Raw genomic sequence first — 25,250 nt, forward strand, 5'->3', positions numbered from 1 at the left:
AACAGAAAAAGAAAACGCAGATCTATGGCATGGGGCACAAAACTCTTTGCTTGCCTTGCAAAACCGCACAGGACACCCTTGGGTTGCAGCAGAGAGCGGGGTTGGGTGTGTGTGTGTTAGGAAGTCCATTTGCAGTTGTGGTTTTTGTCTCCAAAGAATGCTTTTTTATTACCCACAATGGTAGTCATCGTATAAAAAAATGCTTGTTTCATCTCGGCCCCAGTGTATAAACCTGTCCCCCCCACCCCACCCATCACAGCCCCTTCTTCCCCTTTTCCAACTCACCCCCACTTGGGGAAAAAAAAGAAGAAAACATACATTATCCACTAACACAAGTAACCAACAGGGAGGGAAAAGTAGAGGGAAAAGTTGGGGGACACGACGGATGCCCCTGCCTCCCTCCCCGCCACCTCTCCCTCCCATTTTAGGACTCCATCCTCTCCCTCAGATCTGGAGTGGAACATGTGTAGAGGGCACGTTAGGCATATAAACCCACCCCACCCTCAGACCCACCCAATTTCCCCAACAGAACAAGGTCAGCCCTAGGTTGGGTTTAAATAAGAACAAAACAAGAGAGAGACCAGCAAGAGGGGAAAAAAGAGGGGGTCACTCGGGTAAAAATACCCCCCCCCAAATGAGTCTGGTTGTCAAACCTCAAGAGTTCCAGTGACCTAAGTTCCCTCTTGGATACGTCCCAAATCATTTGAACCTGCGCCCTGGCAGGGCGAGGAACGGCTTGCTGGGGTTGCTGCTCCCAAGTGGGGAAGGGGGGTTAGTGTGTCCGTCCAGGTCTGGGTGTCAGAGTGTGTGTGTGTGTGTGTCTGTGGAGGGGCTCGTCACGCAGTGAGCTTGCAGTGGCACAACTCCTTGTACATCTGTCGGCGGAGTTTCGGCATGTCTTGCTGAGTGAAAGTGAAGGGAAGCCCCAGAGCCAGGAATTTGGAATACTGCACAAGAGAGAGGAAAGAAAAAGGTCAGCAACGTAGATGTCCGCTTTCAAAGTGGCAACAGAACCAAAGAGGCCCTCTACACCACCAGCCTTTGCCAATGTGGTGCCCTCCAGCTGTTTTGGACTACAAATGTACTGCCTTCAAGTCGATTCCGACTTATGGCGACCCTATGAATAGGGTTTTCATGAGGCTGAGAGGAAGACTACAACTCCCATCCAAAACAGCTGGAGGGCCCCACATTGGGGAAGGCTGGTATTCAATATTAGGTGCGAGCGCTTCTGTGCTTCACCTGCACTCCTAGGAATATTCTTTCTTAAGTACCTGAAATCACAATTGGAGCACAACTCCGTACTAAAACAGGTTGTGTCCAAGTAGCTCAAATTCTCCACAAAGAGAAACTGGATTTCTACTAACCTGCCACAATTATGCAATTTAAGCACAGTCTGCATAGATCTGAGGAACTGAAGGTAACGCCCTTCAGAACTGGGACTTGCTGTTCCCTCTGCCCTGACTGCCCAAATGGCCTCTGAGAGGCTGCCACGCCCTCCTTGACCGTAGAACAGCTTCACGCTTATTGTTTAAGGAACATCGGGCTTGGAGGAGAGGAGCGGCAGAAGAGCCTGTAGAGCTCCCCACCAATCAGTGCCTGGTGTTCCAAACAGAGGCAGCCCCTCCCTCTTGCTACTGCCACCACAAGCACTGCTGTTCACCCGTGCATTTCTGGGGGGGATGAGAATCCCATTTTATTACTGTAGTTTTGATAATGCTCATTGCCCTCAGCACCTTTGGGGAAACACTGAGACCTAGAAGCTTGACTTTTTTTTTTTTTTACAGCTGATGTTTAGAACGGTCAAATACTACACTTGCATAGAAATTGTGGGAATATACACAGCTTTGCTCTAGAAGAAATTATTCTTAGGAAGCCTCGCTACAAGGTTCAGCCCAATCCGAACACAGTGTTAACGTCTAGGGTCACAGGGCACGGAGAAGACAAAGCACCATGGGGAAACGACAGCCTCTTTCCTCCCTGGAGGCCATCAGCACCTGTTGCTGCCTGTTGGGTCTCACCTGCAAGACGAAAGCGCCACAGTCGCTGTCGTTGTTTTGCCTGGCAATGTTCTAAGAGGAAGAGAAAGCTGAGATCAGGTCATGACAACCATGGGGGGGGGGCACGAAAGAGGACAGCTAGTGAAGGGAGGAATATAACCCCTCAAGCCATTTCCTGGGCCAGCAGCTTCCACTTGCTCTGCCCTGCCCTTCTACATTTAGAGAGACATGCCAAAAATCCCACCGTTTTCCCCTAAAGACCCATAGGGCATTCTGCGCTTGTACAGATCCAGTAACGCTGCTCTGATTTTGGTCCAGCTGGGGTGAGGGAGGAGACAATTCAGTGGTTTGGGGTTCAGCTGACTGCCCTACCCTAAAGGATCAGGTGCCAGCAAGCAGGTGATGGAAAAGGCCTTTCTCTGCCTGAGACAGTCCTGAAGAGCTGTTACCAGCCAGAGTGCCCCCCCTCCCGTCTGCCACCCACCTGGAACCCTGCTTGGCCCATCTTCAAGGCAGCAGCCTCTGGATGCAATAGCCATGGGCCACTCCCAGCTCAGGGCTTTGCCCCAGAAGGAAAACACTGATTTGGGTCCTCTTTTGCAGAACGGCCGTACCCCGGCAGGAGAGTGCCTGCTTTGCATGCAGAAGGTCTCGGGTTAAATCCCCAAAGGCATCATCTCCAGGCAGGCCTGGGAATTTCCACCACATGAAATCCTAGAAACCCGGCTGCCAGTCAGAGTAGACAATACTGAGCTTGCTAGGTGGACTGAGAAGAGGGCAGCTTCCCATGATCCCTTTTTTTTGGCAGGGGGCTTGTGGTGTGTGTGTGTGTCAGAAAGGGATTCTTTCCTCCAACCCCACTCTCTGCTCCAGTCACATTGGCCAAATATCCTTTTCCCAGTTCCCACTAGCAGTATATCTGCTGTTGCCCAGTTCCATTTCCTCTGCAGGCGCCTTTCCCATGGTGCAACTTTTCTTCCGCATGTGGCACATGGCTGCTTGTGGTGGGCACACCAACAACTGTGAAGAAGCAACTAAGGGATGGCTGGTGGGGTGGGAGGCAGGGACGCCAATGGGAGGTGGAGCCAACCAACTTTGACCCCAGGCTTCCTCCTCCGTAAAGGACAGCACTGACACTGAGGAGGAGGAGAGACTGAAGGAACTGGGCATGTTTCGCCTGGAGAAGACGGAGGGGAGATAGGATAGCACTTTTCAAGTACATGAAAGGCTGTCACACAGAGGAGGGCCAGGATCTCTTCTCGATCGTCCCAGAGTGCAGGACACGGAATAATGGGCTCAAGTTGCAGGAAGTCAGATTTCGACTGGACATCAGGAAAAACTTCCTAACTGTTAGAGCCATACAACAATGGAACCAATGACCTAGAGAGGTAGTGGGCTCTCCAACACTGGAGGCATTCAAGAGGCAGCTGGACAGCCATCTGTCGGGCATGCTTTGATTTGGATCCCTGCATTGAGCAGGGGTTGGTCTTGATGGCCTTATAGGCCCCTTCCAACTCTACTATTCTATGATTCTATGAGAAGGAAGGGGACAGGCAGTGCCATGGCCCACTCCCCAGACCGGCTGCACTGAGGAGGGCAACAGCAAGGAACGCCACATGAGATTATAGCCAAGCAGCAGCAGGAAGTCATGCCGTTACTTGGGCAGGGGAGACACATGGGGAGGAGGAGCGAACGCAGGCAACACAAAGCAAGGGCCTTCTCTTTTTGCCTCCCAAGCACCCTCCTCTCTGGGCCAAAAGCAGCCAACTGCCAGCCTGGAATAATAGGCGAGGAGCTGGTAGGTCCAAACAGTCCTCCTCCGGCTGGGTAAGGCTCCCAGTGGGGCCTCACGGGCCAATGCTGAATGTCCCAGACGGAAAAACGTACAATTGATGCAGGGGCAAACCACCGTGTGGACTGGGCAAGTGTGGGACTTGTGGCAAAGAAAGCCAGAAACAGGAGCATCACAAGAGGCCGCCTGCTAGATCAGGCCAACGGGGCCCCATCGGCCCATCCGCCTGTTCCCAGCGGCCAACCAGGTGCCCCTCATGGGAAGCCCACTGGCTCTGCAGCGCAGCCTGTGGGTGACCCTGCTCTCAAGGCTGTGGGCTGCTGCCGCGGGTCCCTCTTGCCGCAAAGGCCAGGAAAGGCCCCACCTGCTGCTGCGACGGTGCCCTTCACGGAGCGAGTGGGGAAGGATACTCACCATCTGGAAAACCCCTTGCCACCCGTCTCGGAAGTCTGGGCGGTTCTTCTTCTCTGCCTCAGCCTGCAGGTATCTGCAGATGTGCTACGGGGTAGGGACGGCAGGCATATTAGAGCATGACCATTGGGAATGTGGCCCAGTTCCTAGCCCCCTCCCACAGCAGAGCTTGTCAGCTCCAGCCCCCTCCCCTCAGCAATGCTCTAGCAATGGCGACAGTCCTCCTAGCAGCAGCCCCGACCAATACTGCAGCCGCTTTCCCAAAAGCTCGCAATGCACCATCTTCCTAGCAGGTTCCCCTATCACCATCTCCAAGCCGGTGGCTAGTTATCATGGTCTGGCCCTTCAAGGAACTCTGGGAACTGTAGGGCTGGGGGGGGCAGAGAGGGAGGGAGGGAGAGAGGGAGGGAGACCCGCTAAAGATCCCCCCGCATCCTCACAAGGCATCCCTGGACGCTCTGAAGGCAGCCATGGCAATTCTGGCACAGCTTACCGGAGGAGATACGCCGGGCGCCTACGGTTCTTTCTTTTAGGCGCCAGGTTAAGACCCGGCTATACTCCCAGGCATTTTAATGTTTAATGCTTTATGTTGAATGTTTTTAGTTTAAGGTGTTCCTTTGTTACTGATTTTATTCTATATTGTATTTTAATCTCGTTTTGTACACCACCCAGAGAGCTATTAGCTATGGGCGGTCTAGAAATGAAAATAAATAAGTAAATAAATAAACCTAGTCTCCAGGTCCAGCACTAGTGGGAGCTGCCAGAGGGAGGGGCTGCGTGCTCGTGGCCCACCCGCCACGCCCTTTACCTTGGGGCAGCGCCGGTTGAGGGTGCGCTGGGAGTCCAGGTATGTGATCTTCTTCCGCTTCACCTCCACGCAGACGAGAGACCAGTGGACCTCCAGGTGGATTGGGATAAGCAGCAGGTCCTTGTTGAAGATGTCCACCTGGGAGGGGCACCAGACGGACTCAGCAGCCTCTTCCCAGCAGCCCCCCCCCCCGACATTTGGACGTGTAAGAAGCTGCTTCGTGCCAAGCCAGACCACGGGGGCATCTACCTGGGCACCGTCTGCACTGACTGGCAGTGGCCCTCCAGAGCGGCAAGCAGGGGGTCTCTCTCAGCCCTGCCTGGAGTCTGAGCCAGGCACCTTGTTACATGCAAAGCGGGTGCCCTACCACCGAGCGGCGGCCCTTCCTGGAAGCTGCCTTTGGCTGGCTTATCCAGCTCAGTGCCTTTAAGCCTCGGATCCCCGGATGTTCTTGGGCTGACAACTCCCATCACTCCCAGCCATCTCCGCCAACAGTCAGGGATGGCAAAAACTGTAGTCCCAACCGCACCCGAGGACCAAAGGCTGGAGAACACGGGGCTGGCTCACTGCCATCTACGCTGGCGCTCTGTAGTGTTTCAGGCAGGGAGTCTCTGCCGACCCTGCCTAGAGACGGCGTCGGGGATTGAACAGAGCACCTTCTGGATGCAAAGCAGGTGTCCTAGTGCTGAACTACAGCCTGTCCTGGTAGATCTTCCCTCAGGGGCTTAAGCCTGGAGCCCAATATCAATGCCAAGGTTCATCCCCGGGACCCCACAGAACAGAAAGCAGCTGCAGATACGTGCAGAGCACATTTCGGTCAATCAACACAGCAACATGGCACACATTCCAGAATCGTCCTTAAGACTTCTAGGGCATGGGTAACAGGCCCCCCGGGGTTCAGCACTGCGTCAGCAGCCTTCCCACCCACACGGGAACTCCTACAGAGGTCTACCACCTACTATACCAGCCTTCCCCAACCTGGTTAGGGCGGATGGGAATTGTAGGCCAAAACATCTGGAGGGCACCAGGTTGGGGAAAGCTGACCGATACCATTCGCTGACCCCTGACCTCTGCCTACCCGCCCAAAGTGCAGCAGAGCAAAGACTCCATGCAGCAACTCACATTTTTGGTCCAGCGCTTGACTCCCTCGTACCCCTTGGTTCGTAGCTTATCGTAGAAAAAACTGTTGAAGAAATGAACCTGGTGAAAGAAAGGGAAAAAAGCCATTTTGGTTCCATGAGAAGCGGCGATGGGAAGTGGGGCTGGAGGGGAGGGAAGTGCTCGGGCAGGGAGGAGCAGGAAGCCAGGCAAAGCAGCAGCAACAGGGTGGCCTCTCACGCCCAGTGGAACAGGCCTGCTAGATCTCTAGTTGCAGGTTGCCAGTAGTTCCTGGTGTGCAGATCAGCCTTCACCAGCTGGTGCCCTTGTACCCCAAAACACCTGGAGGGGCACCAGGTTGGCGAAGGCTGTGGTAGACAGCAACTATTCCATGAGCACCACTAAATAGTGATAGTTTAGAAGGACAGCGGCTTTGGTCAGCCAGCTCAGATTGTCCCCAGAGTTGATATATCTAGCCTGCAGTGTAGGACCCACAAAACACATCTGTTTTGCTCCCTTTTTCTGTCTTTCTCTTTCTCTCCCCCCCCCCAACAAAGAAGGGCTGCTCCACATTTGAGCTAGATCTCACTTTCTTCATTTGAATTTGCCCCTCATCAATACACACACACTTCCAGTTGAAGACCAAATCTGTTGGTTCCCATCCATACCAACAGATGTTCCCATTTGTCCCAGTCCGCCAATTTGTTGATTCTGCCCAGATAGGGCATGCACACAGGAATCAGCTGAGCAACCCACACACCTTTTAGGAAAAAAATGTCTGCCCAAGAATTGCACAACAGTACACATCCAGGAATTCCCAATCCAGTCCAAGCTTGCATGGGCATACATCACTTTATGTTTAAGGACAGGCATTTCCCGTTCCAAAACAGGAAGATGGTTGTGGGAAAAATCAATCCAGAAATATACAGTCAAATCAATTTTTTAAGAATGAAGCGGGGAGATCTAGATAAATCATTGTTTTTCAGCCTTACAGTTTTCCTGTAATGCACAAATCTGATTTTTAAAGGCGGCGGTAGTGAGACCACTTCTGAAGAAAGCTTCCCTGGACCCAGAAAATCTTAACAACTATAGGCCGGTAGCAAATGTTCCATTCCTGGGCAAGGTCCTAGAAAGAGTGGTTGCAGCCCAGCTCCAGGTGCTCTTGGATGAGACCGATTATCTGGATCCATTTCAATTGGGTTTCAGGCCCGGTTTTGGCACGGAGACGGCCTTGGTCGCCCTGTATGATGACCTTTGTCGGGAGAAAGACAGAGGGAGTGTAACTCTGTTGATTCTCCTTGACCTCTCAGTGGCTTTTGATACCATCGACCATGGTATCCTTCTGGGACGTCTTGCGGACTTAGGAGTTGGAGGCACTGCTTGGCAGTGGTTCTGTTCCTATCTGGCGGGTCGTCTCCAGAAGGTAGTGCTTGGGGAGCATTACTCGATGCCCTGCGCTCTCCAATATGGAGTTCTGCAGGGGTCAGTTCTGTCCCCCATGCTCTTTAACATCTATATGAAGCCGCTGAGTGCTGTCATCAGGAGTTTTGGAGTGCGTTCTCATCAGTATGCTGAAGACATGCAGCTCTACTTCTCCTTTTCATCTTCGTCAGGTGAGGCTATCAATGTGCTAAACCGATGCTTGGCTGCGATAATGGACTGGATGAGAGCGAATAAATTGAAGCTCAATCCAGACAAGATTGAGATGCTGTTAGTAGGTGGCTCTCCTGACCAGATGGTGGATGTTCAACCTGCCCTGGATGGGGTTGCACTCCCCCTGAAGGAGCAGGTTCGTAGCTTGGGAGTTCTTTTAGACCCATCCCTGTCACTTGAGGCTCAGGTACCCTCGGTGTCACGGAGTGCTTTTTACCAACTTAGACTGGTGGCCCAGCTACGCCCCTATCTGGACAGGGAAAACCTTGCTTCAGTGGTTCATACTCTGGTAACCTCTAGATTAGATTACTGCAATGCACTCTACGTGGGGCTGCCCTTGAAGACGGTTCGGAAACTACAACTCATGCAAAATGCGGCAGCCAGATTATTAACTGGGACCAAGCGGTCCGAACATATAACACCAATTCTGGCCCGCTTGCACTGGTTGCCTATATGTTTCCGGGCTCGATTCAAGGTGCTGGTTTTAACCTATAAAGCCTTACACGGCAAGGGTCCGCAATATCTGATGGAACGCATCTCCCGATATGAACCTACCCGTACACTGCGCTCTACATCGACGGCCCTCCTCCAGGTGCCTACTCAGAGAAAAGTCCGGAAGATGACAACAAGAAGGAGGGCCTTCTCAGTGGTGGCCCCCGAATTATGGAATACTTTTCCTGATGAGGTACGCCTGGCGCCAACATTACTATCTTTTCGGCCCCAGGTAAAAACCTTTCTCTTACAGGAATTGGCTCTGAAGTGGGGGGAGGGTATTAAAGTTAAACTGATGTCTTTTTGTATCATTATATTATTCATGTTAAATTACTATGAAATCAATAAAAACAATTAAAAAAAAAAACCTTTCTCTTTTCCCAGGCATTTTAGCATTTTAGTAGTATTTAATTTTAACAGGTATTCCAGTATGTGTCTAAATATAAATATGTTTTAAATTTTTTCAGATTTTAATTATTTATTTATTTTGTTTTATTTATTAAATTTATATACCGCCTGACTAGCATAGCTCTCTGGGCGGTGAACAACCAATTAATACAAAATACAATAAAATCCAATAAAACGAACCACAAAGTACAGAGAATGGGAGATCTAAAAACAATTACAATACAATTTAAAACAGAATTAAGTTAGATTAAAAGCCCTGGAAAAGAGGAAGGTTTTAACCTGGCGCCAAAAAGACAGCAGCGTCGGCGCCAGGCGTACCTCATCGGGGAAACTGTTCCACAGTTCGGGGGCCACCACCGAAAAGGCCCTAGTTCTTGTAACCACCCTCCGAGCCTCCCTGTGGGACAGAGCTCGGAGGAGGGCCTTCGATGAAGAGCGCAGTGTACGGGCAGGTTCATATTGGGAGAGGCGTTCCAACAGGTATTGTGGTCCCGCGCCGTATAAGGCTTTATAGGTCAAAACCAGCACTTTGAATTTAGCCCAGAAGCAAATTGGAAGCCAGTGCAAGCGGGCGAGAACAGGTGTTATGTGTTCAGACCACTTAGTTCTTGTTATCAGTCTGGCAGCCGCATTTTGCACTAGCTGAAGCTTCCGAACTGTCTTCAAAGGCAGCCCTACGTAGAGCGCATTGATGTGTGGTTTTTTAATTGTATATTGGATGTTTTATTTGTTGTGCACCGCCCAGAGAGCTCCGGCTATGGGCGGTATATAAATTTAATAAATAAATAAATAAATAAATTAAAAATAAAACATGACTTGCCAACTGCTGCCAGAGAATAACCGGCAGTTAGGGGGAAGTCAGGGGCATGGAAAGGGGAACAGCGAAAATGGATGCTTGATCCACCCCTTGGAAAAAAGATATGGCAATGTGTCTGCTATGCAGTTTGGAGCTGCATTTTTTGAAACCATAATGGATTATTCCTGGATTGGGGAAATCTGAATTTACAGGACAAAACCAGCAGGAAAGGAGCTGTTTGGGAAGGGTGTCATATGGACAATGCTACTTAAGATGGGAACAGCTCAAATACACATTAAACTCAGGTGTGGACAAGCCCGATGAGGGTGGTGGTACCATTAGCGTGGCACATTGAAGGTCAGGTCACAATCCACCCGTTGAATAATGCACCCCTGCTCTTTTCATCCATACCTAGTTGGGGACCAGCAGAGATGCTGCTTCTAGTGCCAGAGAGCTTTCCTAAAAAGCATCAACTGGAATTTGCTTCCACAGGGGACAGCGATGGCCACCAACTTGGATGCTTTTAAAGGGAGGGACAAATTCATGAAGTAGAATAAGGCTATCAATGGCTACTAGCCATGACGGCTACGTTCTACCCTCCACTGTCAGAGGTGGAACCTCTGAATACCAGTTGCTGGGAATTTCAGGAGGGGAGAATCATAGAATAGTAGAGTTGGAAGGGGCCTATAAGGCCATCAAGTCCAATCCCCTGCACAATGCAGGAATCCAAATTAAAGCACACCTGATAGGTGGCTGTCCAGCTGCCTCTTGAAGGCCTACAGTGTTGGACAACCCACCACCTCCCCAGGTCATTGGTTCTATTGTAGTACCACTCTAACAGTTAAGAAGCTTTTCCTGATGTCCAGTCGAAATCTGGCTTCCTGCAACTTGAGCCCATTATTCCGTGTCCTGCACTCTGAGAAGATCGAGAAGAGATCCCAGCCCTCCTCTATATGACAAGCTTTCATGTACTCGAAGAGTGCTATCCTATCTCCCCTCAGTCTTCTCTTCTCCAGGCTAAACATGCCCAGTTCTTTCAGTCTCTCCTCATAGGGCTTTGTTTCCAGTCCCCTGATCATCCTTGTTGCCCTCCTCTGAACCTGTTCCAGTTTGTCTGCATCCTTCTTGAAGTGCGGAGACCAGAACTGGACGAGTTCTCTTGCAGTCAGGTCCGGCTTGCCGGCTTCCCTTGAGGGCATCTTTTTATGTTCTTATGGACACAGGGCAAATTGTCTGTTCGCATCTTGCGTGAGTCTCTACCATCTTTTTTAAGCCCTGATAAGTGAAAAAGAAAACTAAAAGCCAAAAGCTCACCTTGTCTGGCACCGTGTCCATGACGAGATCCCCATACATGTTCATTACCTGCCCAGAAAAATGGAGCAAATGCGTGAAATATTTATTTATTTTATTTATTATTTGATTTGTGCCCCGCCCTTCCTCCCAGCAGGAGCCCAGGGCGGCAAACAAAGCGCCAAAAACACTTTAAAACGTCATAAAAACAGATCTCAAAATACATTAAAACAAAACAACATTAAAAACATAAAAAAACAACTTTAAAAAAGGGTTAAAAACATTATTAAAAAACATATTAAGCAATTCTAACACAGATGCAGACTGGGAAAGGTCTCAGCCTAAAAGGCTTGTTGAAAGAGGAAGGTCTTCAGCAGCTGCTGAAAAGATAGCAGAGATGGCGCCTGCCTAATATTCAAAGGGAGGGAATTCCACAGGGTAGGTGCCGCCACACTAAAGGTCCATTTCCTATGCTGTGCAGAACGGACCTCCTGATAAGATGGTATCTGCAGGAGGCCCTCACCTGCAGAGCGCAGTGATCGACGGGGTATATAAGGGGTAAGACGGTCTTTCAGGTATCCTGGTCCCAAGCTGTACAGGGCTTTGTACACCAAAACTAGAACCTTGAACTTGACAAGGATTGACAAATATGATATTCTTAATAATATCAGGGATCCTTGATGGGACTCATCACAGCAATATCCTCCAAATTTATTGTAGTATGTAGCAGTTATATAGCACTTTAGAGCGTTCCAAGTGGTGAGTCTTCAGGCTGGCAGGTTCTGTTTTTTTTACCCTGTGATCCAGCAACTGGTCAGGCGCAAACAGTAGTTCTGGGTGGGCGGGTAGGGGCACAGCCAACAAACTTCTGCACCCCAACAGCCACAAACTGAGGCTGACCTGCACAGACAAGTGCACATCTACATCAGAGCTCCTACAGATCAGGGACCTTTAGGACCCTAATCCAGAACAAAAAGGCATTTCTGCTGCTGTTAAATGAGTGGGAGCCAAGCTCTTGCCAATCTGCTGGAAATCACTCAGAGGCTTATTAACAAATCCCTATCTACTTTCTCCCCACTCCTAGTCGAAAGCACTTCCTGGACATTGTCTCTTAATTATTATTCATTCATTTCATGTACCAGTCACTTCATACAATAAAAAGTCATTACAGCCACTTCCATCTCTCGGCAATCACACAACATCAACCCTCATGATGACACCCCCAGCGGCAGTGTAGTATTACAAGAGTCTCCCAAGTCCCCCCCTTTTTAGTCATTCATCTTATTTTCTACCCTCCCCCCCCGCTTAAGTTTCCCTCCCACGTTGCCTCTGCAACATACCTGGTCATTGAGCCAATTAGGCCCATAGAGCGTCTGCAAGTCATCCATGGTGACCACGTGGCGCTTGTACGTGACCCGGAAGGTCCGGACCATGGCGTTGCCTGGCATGCGCTGGTAGGATTGCATCAGCTGGTTCACCATGCCTTTCCTGCAGGGCCCAGAGAGAGAGCCCCCAGAGGAAGCATCATCACTGTTACTATGCTGGCTTGGCACTGAAACAGATGGTTTGGACTACAGTTCTGGCTGGGGCTGATGGGAGTTGTGGTCCAAATCATCTGGAGGGCACCAGAATGGCAAAGGCTGGGACAAATGTACACACACAGCACTGCTGTATCAGGCCAGAGGCGCATCCAACCCAGCATCCTCTTCCGAACAACGGCTTGTCAAAAGCCCGCTGGGAACTGAGCCACATCCACAATGGTCACCCTCCAGTCTGTCTGCCCTCTCTGCCTCCAGCACACCTGCAGATACTGCAGCGATATGCCCCTAATTGCATTGTACGCTGGTGTGCATTTTAGCATCTACTGTGAACAGCTCAGAGAACATTTTGTTTAATGGGTGGTATACAAACGTTGTACACAAATAAAAATTAAGTGGGAGTGAATCTTGGCAGAGATGCTGGGCGTAAATACAAATAAAATTCCTGGAATAAAGCCACCAGGCCGCGGAAAGACAGCACACCATCAAGGTGGCTGGGCTTCCAGGGAACTGGGCTGCACGCCTTCCCTAACAGGGCACCAAAACCTGGCCTTCCTGCATCTCTGCCCACCCAAACTCAGCTTTATCGCCCTGCAGTGCCTCGGTTTCTGGAAACTATCTATGTCCAATAACCAGCCGCAGGTTCTCTCCACCTCATCCTGCTCACCCGTTGCTGGAGACAGAGCACTGGGCGGAACGAGGACTTTTGGTTCGATTCACTCAAGGAGGGGAAAACAGGGAGAAGAGGAGCTGTACCTCTGAGGCGTGGAAAATTCCTGCTGAAAGATGTCCTCGAGCTTCTCCACAACCTCGTCCACGCTGATGGGAATGAGGCTGCCGTATGTCTGCAGGAATTCATCCAAGATGTCTGGCAGAAATGACAGAAAAAATGCTGAAGCAACACACACCTCTTTTGGCACACTTAAGGGAGCAAAGTCTATGGAGTTGGGGGTGGAGGAGGAGAGGTGGAGGGAGGAGGCTCACCTTGCAGGTGCCCCAAAGATCAGCCTAGAGGCACAGGATCCAGTTTTAATGCTGAAGCTCCCCTCTGGGGAAAGGATGCAGCATTGGGGCCTTTTTAGTTTAAAGAAAAGGCGAGGAAGAGGTGAGATGACAGAAGTGTATATAACTATGCATGCCACGGAGAGAGTGGATAGAGAAAAGCTTTCCTCCTTTAATGCTAGAACTCAGGGACGTCCAAGGAAGCCGAATGTTGGAAGATTCAGGACAGACAAAAGAAAGGACTTCTTCATGCGGCACATAGTTAAACAATGGAATCCGCTCCCACAAGAGGCTGTGATGGCCACCAACTTGGGGGGCTTCAAAAGAGGATTAGACAAATTCATGGAGAATACTAGCCATGATGGCTATATTTTCCCTCCCCTGTCGGAGGCAGGATGCTTCTGAATACCAGTTGCTGGAAACTGCAGAAGGGGAGAACTCTCAGGTCCTGCTTGCAGGCTTCTCATAACAGGCACCTGGTTGGCCACTGTGAGAACAGGATGCTGGACTAGATGGGCCACTGGCCTGACCCAGCAGGCTCTTCTTATGTTCTTATGCTAAGTAGGTTCCAGCCCCAAGCACTGTCTGGATGCAAGGGAATCAGATGCGAGTCACCCTTCAGGGATGCCATTCATGTGGGCATACTTGGGAGATCTGAGAGAGAGGCCCATAGGGAGTGCTCCCTCTGGTTGCCTCTTTCCCCCATCTCTCTCCAGGGCACTCTCCCCACGCCCCAGGCTGAAAGACAGCATGCACGCACAGAGTGATTCCTTGTGCGCAAGTCCATGGGGTCTGGGAAAAGTCAGATCCAGCCAAACTAAAATGGAACCTCTTGAATCTGCACTGGGTCCCCAAACACCACCACCAAATGAAAAGTCAACACTGTAGACTGCACAGGAAAAAAATGACAGACCCAGTGCTCATCAGCCCCACAAAAACACTGATCCAAGGCACAGATCCACATGGATCTTCAGGTTTCATTTTTACATAGAGTAACAAAACCACCAACAAATCCCCAAGCACTTCTGTGGGCACCACAGATCACCCACGGTTTGGTATGTTTTGCAGAGGTCCCTCGTTAAAAAAAGCTATGAGCAGGTCCATGTGTTTGCAGCAGGGCACCACTAAAAACCCACGGAGCTGAGATTTTTATGGTTCAGTCGCTGGAGAAAGATGTGGTCTGTATTTTAACAGTGCTTGGGGGAGAGGAGAGAATTCCACAAGTGCAGGCACGTTTATGAGGGCCCGTTTTACAGGGTGTTGATGCGTTTGTCTTTCCTCTCTTGCAGTCCCCAGACTCCTGTGGCCCCTCCTATACTCCCCTTGCCTCCCTACTTGCTCTTTCCCCACCCCACCCCAGTCTCCCAGGTGGCTCTTCTATTCACGTTCCTTATTTGAGCCTTGAAAAGCACATAGAGCTGAGAGAGGAAGTGGGGGAGAGCGAGAGCACACACTCGTTGGTCTTCCAGCTTCCTTCTCCAGCTCTATCTACTTTTCAAGTATATGGAGTAACTACCCTCACCAACCTCAAGACAGAAGGCAGAGGCTTCACTTGTGCCAGGCTGCCATTGCTGCCATGCTGGGGACACCCCATTTTAGAAGGAAGCGTGAGGCACAAGAGATGAGCAAGCACCCCCAATCTGATGTCTTATTCATTACGTTCCGATCTGCTTTTTGGCTGGTTTTACAGGATCGATTATATTCTTAAGAACACATGAGGATCCCCAACACACAAGTGTACAATGTCACAGCCTGCTGGACCTGGCTAAAGTGGGAGGGGCATCTAGTCCACCATATCCTGTTCTCACAATGGCCAACCGGATGCCCATTATGGGAAGCCCACAAGCAGGGCAAGAGTGCTCTCCCCTCCTATAATTTCCAGCAAGTGGTGTTCACAAGTATGCTGCCTCCGAAAATGAGAAATTCTAGAATCTAGAATTAGAAATTGTGAGCCACCTTAGAAGCACTTGCCTCGGGAAGACACAGGATTTAAATCTGAACAAATATACAATTAGAGATGTGAAGGCCTGGAACAGAAACCTGGAAAATTCAGGGGGGGGAAAAACACTTCCCCAAAATCTTCTTTTGTTTCCCAAGAAAATTGGAAAAACTGAAAAAATTGGGGCTGTGATATGTAAAAGGATCTAGAAGCTTGTTTCAATCTGGGCAAACCAGTTCTTTTGAAGTCCATCATAAATATGATGACCAATATGAAGAAACAGCAAGGGAGACTAATTATGTTTCAGGGAATATTCACTGAGTCTTGGTTTCCCCCACCCCCTGCCTTTTTCTCAGCTCTTTCTATGCAAACAAGTGCTTTACATCTGCTTAACACTCTGGAGAAGACATCATAATTTTCAGAATAAATAAAAATTTCCTTTTTTTTACTACAATGTTGATGGTTTCTCCTGCTTGTATTGTTCTTTACCTGCTCCTCAAAAACTGGCAAAACCAAAGAGGTGCTCTAGGACAGTTCCTTACAGCCCAGCAGCTTGTAGCTCCATTTGTAACAAAACAAATTTAAAAGTAACTTCAATTTGTAATCATTGTCTGAATAAACTTTACTTTTACTATACCAAATGTGATAATTAACATAAGAACATCCCATAAGAACATAAGAAGAGCCTGCTGGGTCAGGCTAGTGGTCCATATAGTCCAGCATCCTGTTCTCACAGTAGCCAAACAGATGCCCCAAAGGGAGGCCCACGAGCAGGACCTGAGCGTAAGGAGCACTCTCCCCTCCTGTGGTTTCTATCAACTGGTATTCAGGGATATACTGCCTCTGGCCATGGAGGTACAGCGTAGCCGTCATGGCTAGTAACCACTGATAGCTTTTTCCTCCATGAATTTATCTAATCCTCTTTTAAATCCATCCAAGTTGGTGGCTATCACTTCCTCTTGTGGGAGCAAATTCCAGTTTAACTACGCGCTGCACAAAGAAACATTTTCTTTTGTCTGTCCTGAGTCTTCCAACATTCAGTTTCAATGGATGTTCGTGAGTTCTCATGTTATGAGAGAGGGAGAAAAGCTTTTCTCTATCCACTTTCACCATGCATGATTTTATACACTTCTATCATGTCACCTCTTACCATAGAATCACAGAATAGAAGAGTTGAAAGGGCCATCAAGTCCAACCCCCTGCTCAATGCAGGAATCCAAATCAAAGCATTCCCGACAGGCCCAAATGCTCCAACCTTTCCTCCATCCCTTTGATAATTTTATAGGCAAACCAAGTTATGCACAGTACATTTTATGTTTCTAATGTAACAATGTGACTTTTGATCTATAAAGGGTGCTTTAAAAAGTATTGCATGTTTTTCAGTTTTTCCCAAGATTTTAGGTTTTCTCCTGCCCCCCCGAAATATTACATCTCTATGTTTATTTGTTTATTTATTTATTTGTTATTTAATTTGTATCCCGCCCTTCCTCCCAGCAGGAGCCCAGGGCGGCAAAGCGCTAAAAACACTTTAAAACATCATAAAAACAGATCTTAAAATGCATTAAAACAAAACAGCGTTAAAAACATTTAAAAAAAAACAAACAACTTTTAAAAAGGGTTAAAAACATTAAAAAACATATTAACAGCAATTCTAACACCGACGCAGACTGGGATACGTCTCAACCTAAAAGGCTTGTTGAAAGAGGAAAGTCTTCAAAAGATGCCGGAAAGACAGCAGAGATGGCCATCTACCATCTACACTTTTCACTGTCCTTGCAGCATCCTTGATATTTAGCCACTGCATCTCTTGCTCTCCTCTTTCTGAATCTAAGTAGTCATGGCCTTTCTAGGAGAACCCTATTATTTAAAAATATTTAACACACTGCTTTTCCAGGCAAAGCCTGTCCAAAGCAGCTTACAATAATAAAAAATACGTGTAAAAAAAATTGTGCTAATTAGCCAGAATAAAACAGAATTCAAAAGATAAAGAGACTCAGAACTCCAAAATCATAACATTCCAGCCTCCATCCAACGAATGGGCAGGAAGTTACTCAGGGATGGCCAACACAAATGAATGAGTCTTGAAGGCAGCCTTTGCCAACCGGGTACCCTCCAGAGATGCTTTGGATTACAACTCCTGTCAGCCCCAGGCAGCATAGTGGTGGCTCAGCTCTTGGGAGTTGTAGCCCAGAACATCCCTGGGGGCCACCAGTTTGGCAAAGGCTGCTTTAAGGCCTTCTAAAAAGCCTGAAGCGTAGCTGCCCACTGCAAGGCTCCAAAGGTGTGGAGCCACCACAGAAAAGGCTTTCGTAGTTGCCCATCTAGAAGCTAAAAAGCTAAAATGATGAAACTGAGGTTATCATACTTTGGACACATAATGAGAAGACACAATTCACTAGAAAAGACAGTAAAGCTGGGAAAAACAGAAGGGAGTAGAAAAAGAGGAAGGCAAAACAAAAGATGGATTGATTCAGGTCTGTAAAGGAAGCCACAGACCTGAACTTGCAGGATCTGGTTTATAACAGATGCTCCTGGAGGTCGCAGATTCATAGGGTCGCTGTAAGTCGTAACTGACTTGAAGGCACATAACAACAACAAAGTTGCCCGTCTCACAGACCAAGGAGGTGGTCACTCCAGGAGGGCTTCCGACTGAGGGCTCAGTATGTGTGGAGGATGGCACAGGCACATGTGGTCCATTAAATAGCTTGGCCCAAACCCTACAGAGCAGGGCTGGGGAATTTTCAACCCTCAAGACGTTATTGGAATCCAGCTCCCATCAGCCCCAGCCATCATGGCCAACCATAAAAGATTTGGGGAGCTATCATTCAGTGACTTCTGGAAGGCCAAAGGTTTCCCAGTCCTGATATAAGGCTTTAAAAGTTTAAGCCAGGACTTTAAATTGGGTCCAGAAATGCATGGAAGGAAGTGCGGGGTGTAACAGGAGCGGACTGCAATACACCCATCATTACCCTGACAGCTGCCTTTTGAACCAGCTGAAGTTTCAGGGCTGTCTTTAAAGTCAGCTCCACATACAGTGGTATAGTCCGGATGTGATGCGAGTATGAATCACTGTAGCTAGACTGGCTCTCTCCAGGAAAGGCCTGCAGTTAGCACACAGCCAAAGCAGATGGAATGCCCTCCTGGCTGCTGATGCTACCTGGGCTTCCCCAGCCAGCATCAAATCCAGGAGCTCTCCCAGATTGCCAACCAGGATTTTTAGGGGGAGTGGTATCCCATCCAGCAGTAATCCTCCTCCTGAAAACGGCAATCACTCAACCCCTGGCACCTCCATCTTGACCCAATTTAACCTCAGCTTGTTTGCCTGCCTTCCCCCCCCCCGCCCAATCCATTCCGGAATTGCCTATAGGCACCCATTTAGGGCTCCCTGATATCAGAAGATGAAAAAGAAAACTAAAGCTGCGCTGTCATCAGCATGCCAGTGACGCTGCAGCCCAAGCCTTCAAGTAATTTCCTCCAGTGGTTCCATGCAGTTGTTAGGAAGTATGGGGAACAAGAACGAGCCCTATAGCACTCAACAGACTATGGGGCAGAGCAAGAGCGCCCCCAGCACCCATCAAGGAAGGGTGGGAAGTACCATAAAACAGTGACCCCCTAAGCCTGACCTTGAGAGACGATTCAGAAGGATGAATGGTTGATGGTGGCAAAAGCCGCTGAGAGGTACAGGAGAACCAACAGGACAGCACTCTCCACCCCAGTCCATCCACCAGGGTAACCAGGAAGAGAACGGTGTGCCTATCCCCCAGCCCTCTTCCACACATATGCCCTCTCCTTACTGTGCACACATGTTATGTGTTCTTCCCTCAGTGGGCTGTGCTGGGCCGCTTTCTCCCCAGGCCTCTCTTGGTTGCCCTCAGTGGCCAACTCCATCTGCTGGCCCCCTGCTTCAAGCCTGATTCCGGGAGGATCCAGCGGCCTGTCCTTGTCTCGGGGCCCTCGGAAGAGTTCCTCGGCCACATGGCCTCCAATGCTGCAGACATTGCTGATGAGGATGGTGGCATCTGTAACTCCGGGGAGGGAGCAGAGGTCACCGTCAGAAGTGAGGGAGGCAAAGCCGTTGGGAAGAGCGTCCATGAGGCCTAAGGCATGGGAGAGATGCAGGAGGTTAGAGAAGACCTTACAGTGGGCCCACATACATAGGGTAGCTGTGCCCCCATGTCTACTAAAGCTCTTTGTCTGCTCGCTATGCATTTGGATACCTCTTAAGGCATCATAACCAAATTCTGCCTGATGGCTAAATTATAGGTTTCAGTCTATGTTTGGAAAGAACTGGGCACCATTTTGAATCAAGATGGCAGACTGAACCTTTCAAAACTGTGCTGATTTTAACCACTAATTTCAAAATTGTACTGATTTCTTAGAATTCCCGAGCAACGCCAGGCTGCTAGTTCAGGATGCAGGAAGTTGCCATATGACTCAGACCATCGGTGCATCCAGCTCAGCAACGTGTACTCTGACGTTGGCTCGCCAAAGTCTCAAAAGGCTTTCCCAGCCCTTCTGGGAGATATTGGGGACGGAAAGTGGGAAGTTCGGCATGCAAAGGCGGTCCAGGGGCACTGACACTGAGCATGTCGTCAACACCCACTCCACCTGGCTGCTCTCAAAGGCAGAAGAGGGAAAGCAAGACCCACCTCCATCAACCACCTGCCATCTGGCTCCTCCTCTCCCAGATCAGTTGATCCACTTGCTCTTGTACCTCCCAGTGCTTTTTCACTATTGTGTCTATAAATAAATATTAGAAACTGGGACCTGAGAGCAAGTGGCTTGCCCGAGGACCACCTAGAGAATTTGTAGCAGAGGTAAGTTTTGAAATGGGACCCATCCAATTTACACCTCATGCATACGTGAACACGGAGGAAAGATACACCAGGTGAAAAGTCCGTCACACAGTTCACTGAAACACCACACCTTCCTCCAAAGACAGCCCTAGCTGTTGGTTAATTATCGTAAACACCAAGATGGACTCAAAGGCAGCAATTTAACATGAGGTTCACCTCCGTCTCCATCCAGGCTGTGCTCTGCTTCTCCACCTTTCCTAGTCCTGGGGGAGGCTTGGGCTCCCGCGCTGGGGTACTTGAGCATGGCGACCGCGTCCTCATCCAGCTCCATAGCTCCGGGGTCCTTATCAAAACTGACCCTCTGCAACTCCACATACTGAGGGTAGGGGGAAGCGTCATCCATCAGGGCTCCTAACAGACTGAGGCGAGAGGCCGGAGGAGAGGATGACGAGGGGGGAAAGGTTCCATCCAATTCGTAGTCCAGGTGGGGCGCAGAGGGGCGGGGCTTGGAGCGGGCAGGGCGGGGCCTGCGCCTGCCTCCCCCTTGGCAGTCCTCCCCCCCTAAGGGGTAGTTTTTCTTGTAGAGAGGCAGGTGATCCTCGTCCGGCTGGGAGCCCGGGGAAAGGGAGAGGGACGACCGGGCTCTCTTTGTTCCCCCTCGCCGGCGCCCCTTGGAGGCCATCTTGCCCCACAGCTTCCAATGGAAAGCCAGGGAAGAGCTCTTTGTATATAGGAGCATTCGGAAGGCCCGTAAGGCGCGCTGGCGCCGGCGGCGGAAGCAGCGCAATCTTGAGGTCCCCAGAAGCTGCGGGCGCCCTCTGGAATTAGAGCCTGCTGCTACGTCAAAGGGCCACGCACGTCCCCCACTCCTGGCCACCTTCCCTCTGCTGGCTTTGTTCCGAGCTGGGTCAGACACACCCACCCCGGCCATCTCCCAGCCGGACATGCAGGGGAGATTCCACTTCCCTTCCACTTCCTCATCCTCTTCACTGCCAGAGGACAAAGGGCTGAAGCCCGGAGGCTGCTTCTTGGTGTAGGCCAAGCGGCGGTTTGCCTCAAAGCAGCCACCATGCTTGCGCTCTGGTTCACCCCACTCCTGGGAAGGTCGGCACGGCTTGTCCTGATGCCCTATGGAGTCCCGGAGGCCAGGGGATGGTCCCCCCCAATATTTCTCATCTTGAAACGTTTCCTTCATGATTCCACTGTGGCTGTAGAGGGAAATAGAGAGAGAGAGATTAGGGATGTGTTTTAGGCATGAGAGAATCAGAAAGAGGAGCTCTCATGTCAAGAAAACATGGCTGCTAGGTCACATGAACAGCGCTGCTTCAGTTCAACAGGTATTTGCTCACTGAATGTAATATGTCCTACTTCCCTCAGCTTTCCACTAGAGCATCTGGATGACCACTGGGAGAACAGAGCTGCTGAACTAGATGGGCTCCCTTTGACCTGATCCTATACAGGACAGTGAAAAAACATCTCTTGATAGCTGCAAGACCCATTCCAATTCTTACTTGGCCCTCCTGTTGGCCTCCGGGATTTTATCAGCTGTGTTTCCTGCTCGTTTCCAATTATATCATTTAAGCCATATGAACTAGAATGTTGCTTTAATGTAAACCCCCCTCCCCAACAAAAGCCAAGGTAAATTGGAGGCGTAACTGCACGCTTTCAAGACAACATTTCCTGCAAATATAGTGTTATCACAATGACCACCACCTTGCTGAAGCTGAGCCAGGCTGGGTGTAGTCAGTGCCTGGATGGGAGACTATCTAGGAACCCCAATATATGTTGCCTTGGGTTCCATGATGAAAGGTGGGATATAAATGTAAGAAAATATAAATAAATTAATAGTTGTCTTCTATCTTCTGGAGCAAGCACCAAAAGGAGGACTATCAATGGCTACTAGCCGTGATGGCTGTGCTGTGCCACCCTAGGCAGAGGCAGTATGTTTCTGAAAACCAGTTGCCAGAAGCCTCAGGAGGGAAGAGTGTTCTTGCACTCGGGTCCTGCTTGCGGGCTTCCCCCAGGCACCTGGTTGGCCACTGTGAGAACAAGATGCTGGACTAGATGGGCCACTGGCCTGATCCAGCAGGCTCTTCTTATGTTTTTATGCCACTAGAGCAATTAAGCTTTTTACAAAATGTGCTGCCTGCTACCCTGTGCTTAGCTTGAACTGTAGTTTGGAAATGGGACAAACCTGGCCCTGAACTTTTATTCTTTTGTATCTTAAGTGGGGTGGTGGCGGCATTTGACACCTCCCACCGAGGATTTCACCCCCCAACACATACTTTTAAACTAGACACTCCTGATTCAGGCAGATTAAGGAAACAGCTTTCCTCACATCTGGGATGGTTTGGCATTCCCTTACCAACTGGATTGCCTGCTCAAGATACCTGGACAGCTTTACTCAGCATGAGTGTGACACTAAGATGGAGAAAACTCTACTGTAGGAGAAAAGGAGCCAACCAAAATAATCACTATGCCAGAAGTGGGAAAAACTGCTTCAAACCTCCAAGCATGCAAGGAGCTAACAGTAAAATCTGTATGGATTTATTAACCCAAAAAACACCAGCCCTGATTTAATTCCACAATTTTTAGCCACCTTAATCATATCATCACTTCAATAAAACACAAGTCACCATTTTGGAGATGGGGAGCGTGAGGCTCACATGAATTCTTTGAGAGAACAGTGATTCAAACCCCAGTTTGCAGAGCCAAGTGGAACTCTCTCTTGACTACACTGGCTCTCAGTAAAGAGCAGGATGCAGAGTGTGTGTGTGTTTAGGCAAGACTCTGGGTGAAGCCTGGGAAGATAAAAGATAAAGCAAGGGGAAGGAGAAACAAGATCTTACTGAGAAATGCAAAGGACAGAAAACTGCACACAAGAACCCGTCCTCTTCCCATGCCCTACAGTCTATTCCAGCTGGCAGTGGATCTCTCAGTTGGAGGGAGCTCTTGCCACTCACCACCTCTTTTTTTACCCACAGATGCTGGGGACTGAGCCTTCTGAACACATCCAGTCTGGCCCCATAGGAAACTATCTTACTCTGAGTCAGACCACCAAGGGTTCATCTAGCTCAGTATCATACACTGACTAACAGTGGGGCTTCAGACAAGGGAGTCTTCTCCCATCCCCACCTGGAGATCCGGGGTGGGGGGGGACTAACCTGGGACCTCCTGCATGCAAAGCAGTTGCTCTGCCACTGAGCTTCGAGTAGGTTTTCCAGTCCCACAAAACGTGCCCTGCCCACCTTCCCGGCCAACCTGCCTGGGACTTTCTGCCTGCAAGCCAACCGAGTTATAGCTTCACAACGGGGGGGGGTCGTTGCTGCACGGGAGAGATAAGACACCCCACCGGGAGGGGGGAGTTCAGGGGGCGTGGCTGGGGAAACGGAGAGGGGAGTCCGGGGGGGTGGAGGGAGAGGGGGCGTGGCTGGGGAGGTACCCGGGGTGGGGGGTATAATCTAAGGAGACTGGGGGAACAGTCGTAGAGAATGATGGGAAGGGGAGCGCGGGCTGGGGTAAAGAGGAGGGTCATGAGGGGGCTGAAGGGGGGAGGCCCAGGTGGTGGTGGTGGAGGAAGGGGAAGGGCCGGTCGCGTGCGTGTGCGCGCCCGGGAGGGAGTAGCGCCTCACCGTGTCCCGCAGCGACGCCGAGCGCGGGGTGCCGCGGAGAGAGGCGGAAGAGGGGAGGCCTCTCTCGCTCTTTCTCTCGCCTCGGCTCCCGCCGCCGCCTCCTTTCCTCAGGAGCCGCCGCGGCTGCCGGCGCCGCCCAAAGGCGTCATCAACCGGCGTCGGGAGGAGAGGGCAGGGCTACGACAGACAACGGAGGAGGGGGAAAACGCCGCGTCACCTCTCCCCGGCGCATGACGTCAGGGCGCACGCTTAGAACCCGCCCAGTGAAAGAGGTGGCTGCGGCATCCGGGCATTTCCGCTGGGCGCTTTCTCCTCATGAATACAGGCGGCTCCTCTGAGTGTCGCCTTCTGTTCTCTGCCCCCTCCGTGCTATTGGACTACAACTCCCATCACCCCTCAGCATTGGCCGTGGTGACTGAGGCTGATGGGCGTTCCAGTCCAACAGCGTTGATAATCTTGATTTTGTTTTCCTTTCTTTGTAAACCGCTTAGAGGTTCTGTTACAATTAAGCGGCGGCATATAAATTGTGTTAAATAAAAAGAAGGGAAAAGCATCTGGAGGGCCATAGATGTCCCCCACCCCTCACATTCCTTCCCGACCCACCTACCCCAGTCCAAGCACAGAACAGCATGGGCTCCAGCTGCAAGGGCCTCTGGTTGCCGGGGTGAGGAAAAGGCCTCTCCTGGAGACGCAACGGCCAGTCGGAGCAGCCGGCTCTGAGCTAGCTGGAATGGCCGCCTGACTTGCTATAGGGTGCTTCGTTCAAGTGTTCCTCGAACTTACAACACTTTAACTTACAACATTTTTTGAAGCTGCGCCCTCCTACCCCTAAGCTTGCAACAGGCCTCTCTTCCTTGCAATATACAGGGCTCAGGCAGGGCGTAATTCGGGGTTTAGCTCAAAATAGCTTGTCAGACTGCGCACCTTGCAAGCTATGAAGCCATGATCACAGAATGCCTGCAAAGAGGTAGGGTAGCCACATTCTTTAGTACTGCGTTGTAAAAAGCACCAACATTTATTTGTTTGTTTGTTTGTTGATTTATATCCCACCCTTCCTCCGAGCAGGAGCCCAGGGTGGCAAACAGAAACGCTAAAAACACTTTAAAACATCATAAAAACAGACCTTAAAATACATTAAAACAAAACGTTAAAAACATTTTTAAAAAGCTTTAAAAACATCTTTTTAAAAGTTAAAAATATTTTAAAAACACATATTAACAAGCAATTCTAACACAGACGCAGATATTCAACAACTTTTAGTTGCATTGCCTGCTAGTATCATTTAAACCTGGCCTCGCCAGCTCACCCCCAAGGTCTATTACATCTAGATTTCTGACTTTCACAGCAGGGAGAGGAGAAGTCTTGGGAAATTTACAAGCAAGGAATGAAGGCATCAGACATCCCGGCTTTTCTCCAAAGGTAGGCAGCCTCTGAATGTGGAGGTTCTATGTTTAAAGGTCCTAGCAATTAACTGGCCTACTGCCTTATACCAATTTAGAATTGAAAAAGCTGCTGGCCCAGGGGAATTCTCAAAGTGATGTTAGTTATCTGTACACATGCACGTGTGTGTAAACAGCCAAAGTGAGCAGTGAGGTTAG

At 49.8% G+C, this 25,250-nt stretch overlaps 1 protein-coding gene across 4 annotated transcripts; it reads right to left on the bottom strand.

Annotated features, from left to right (window-relative positions):
* Positions 1-244: 244 nt before the first annotated feature.
* On the bottom strand, positions 245-23,905 carry SENP3 (SUMO specific peptidase 3). Of its 4 annotated transcripts, none has more exons than XM_061589535.1 (11): positions 23,653-23,905; positions 20,237-21,228; positions 19,028-19,321; positions 13,040-13,151; positions 12,086-12,233; positions 10,770-10,817; positions 6,131-6,208; positions 5,009-5,146; positions 4,204-4,287; positions 2,019-2,069; positions 245-947 (listed from the first exon to the last, which is right to left on the bottom strand). In XM_061589535.1, the coding sequence occupies exons 2-11, from the start codon at positions 21,213-21,215 to the stop codon at positions 837-839; spliced, it is 2,043 nt and encodes a 680-aa protein (XP_061445519.1). In that variant the 5' UTR covers positions 21,216-21,228; positions 23,653-23,905; the 3' UTR covers positions 245-836. The 4 variants fall into 4 exon arrangements, with proteins under 4 accessions (XP_061445519.1, XP_061445518.1, XP_061445517.1 ...); XM_061589534.1 differs by lacking the exon at positions 23,653-23,905 and adding an exon at positions 23,185-23,205 and having other exon boundaries at positions 19,019-19,321; XM_061589533.1 differs by lacking the exon at positions 23,653-23,905 and adding an exon at positions 22,657-22,796 and having other exon boundaries at positions 19,019-19,321.
* Between the last annotated feature and the right edge of the window lie 1,345 nt (positions 23,906-25,250).

This window comes from Rhineura floridana, chromosome 11 (genome assembly GCF_030035675.1).
Source record: "Rhineura floridana isolate rRhiFlo1 chromosome 11, rRhiFlo1.hap2, whole genome shotgun sequence".
NCBI classification, from domain to species: Eukaryota; Metazoa; Chordata; class Lepidosauria; order Squamata; family Rhineuridae; genus Rhineura; species Rhineura floridana.

Bases quoted from the DNA above. Each gene is read 5' to 3' on its own strand.
- SENP3 (XM_061589534.1), bottom strand. From the start codon at position 21,215: ATGAAGGAAACGTTTCAAGATGAGAAATATTGGGGGGGACCATCCCCT. The intron at 19,322-20,236 runs GTGAACCTCATG...CCCATGCCTTAG, and splicing joins CAGCCTGGATGGAGACGGAG to GCCTCATGGACGCTCTTCCC. The intron at 5,147-6,130 runs GTGAGTTGCTGC...TGCCCCTCCCAG, and splicing joins TCAAGCGCTGGACCAAAAAT to GTGGACATCTTCAACAAGGA.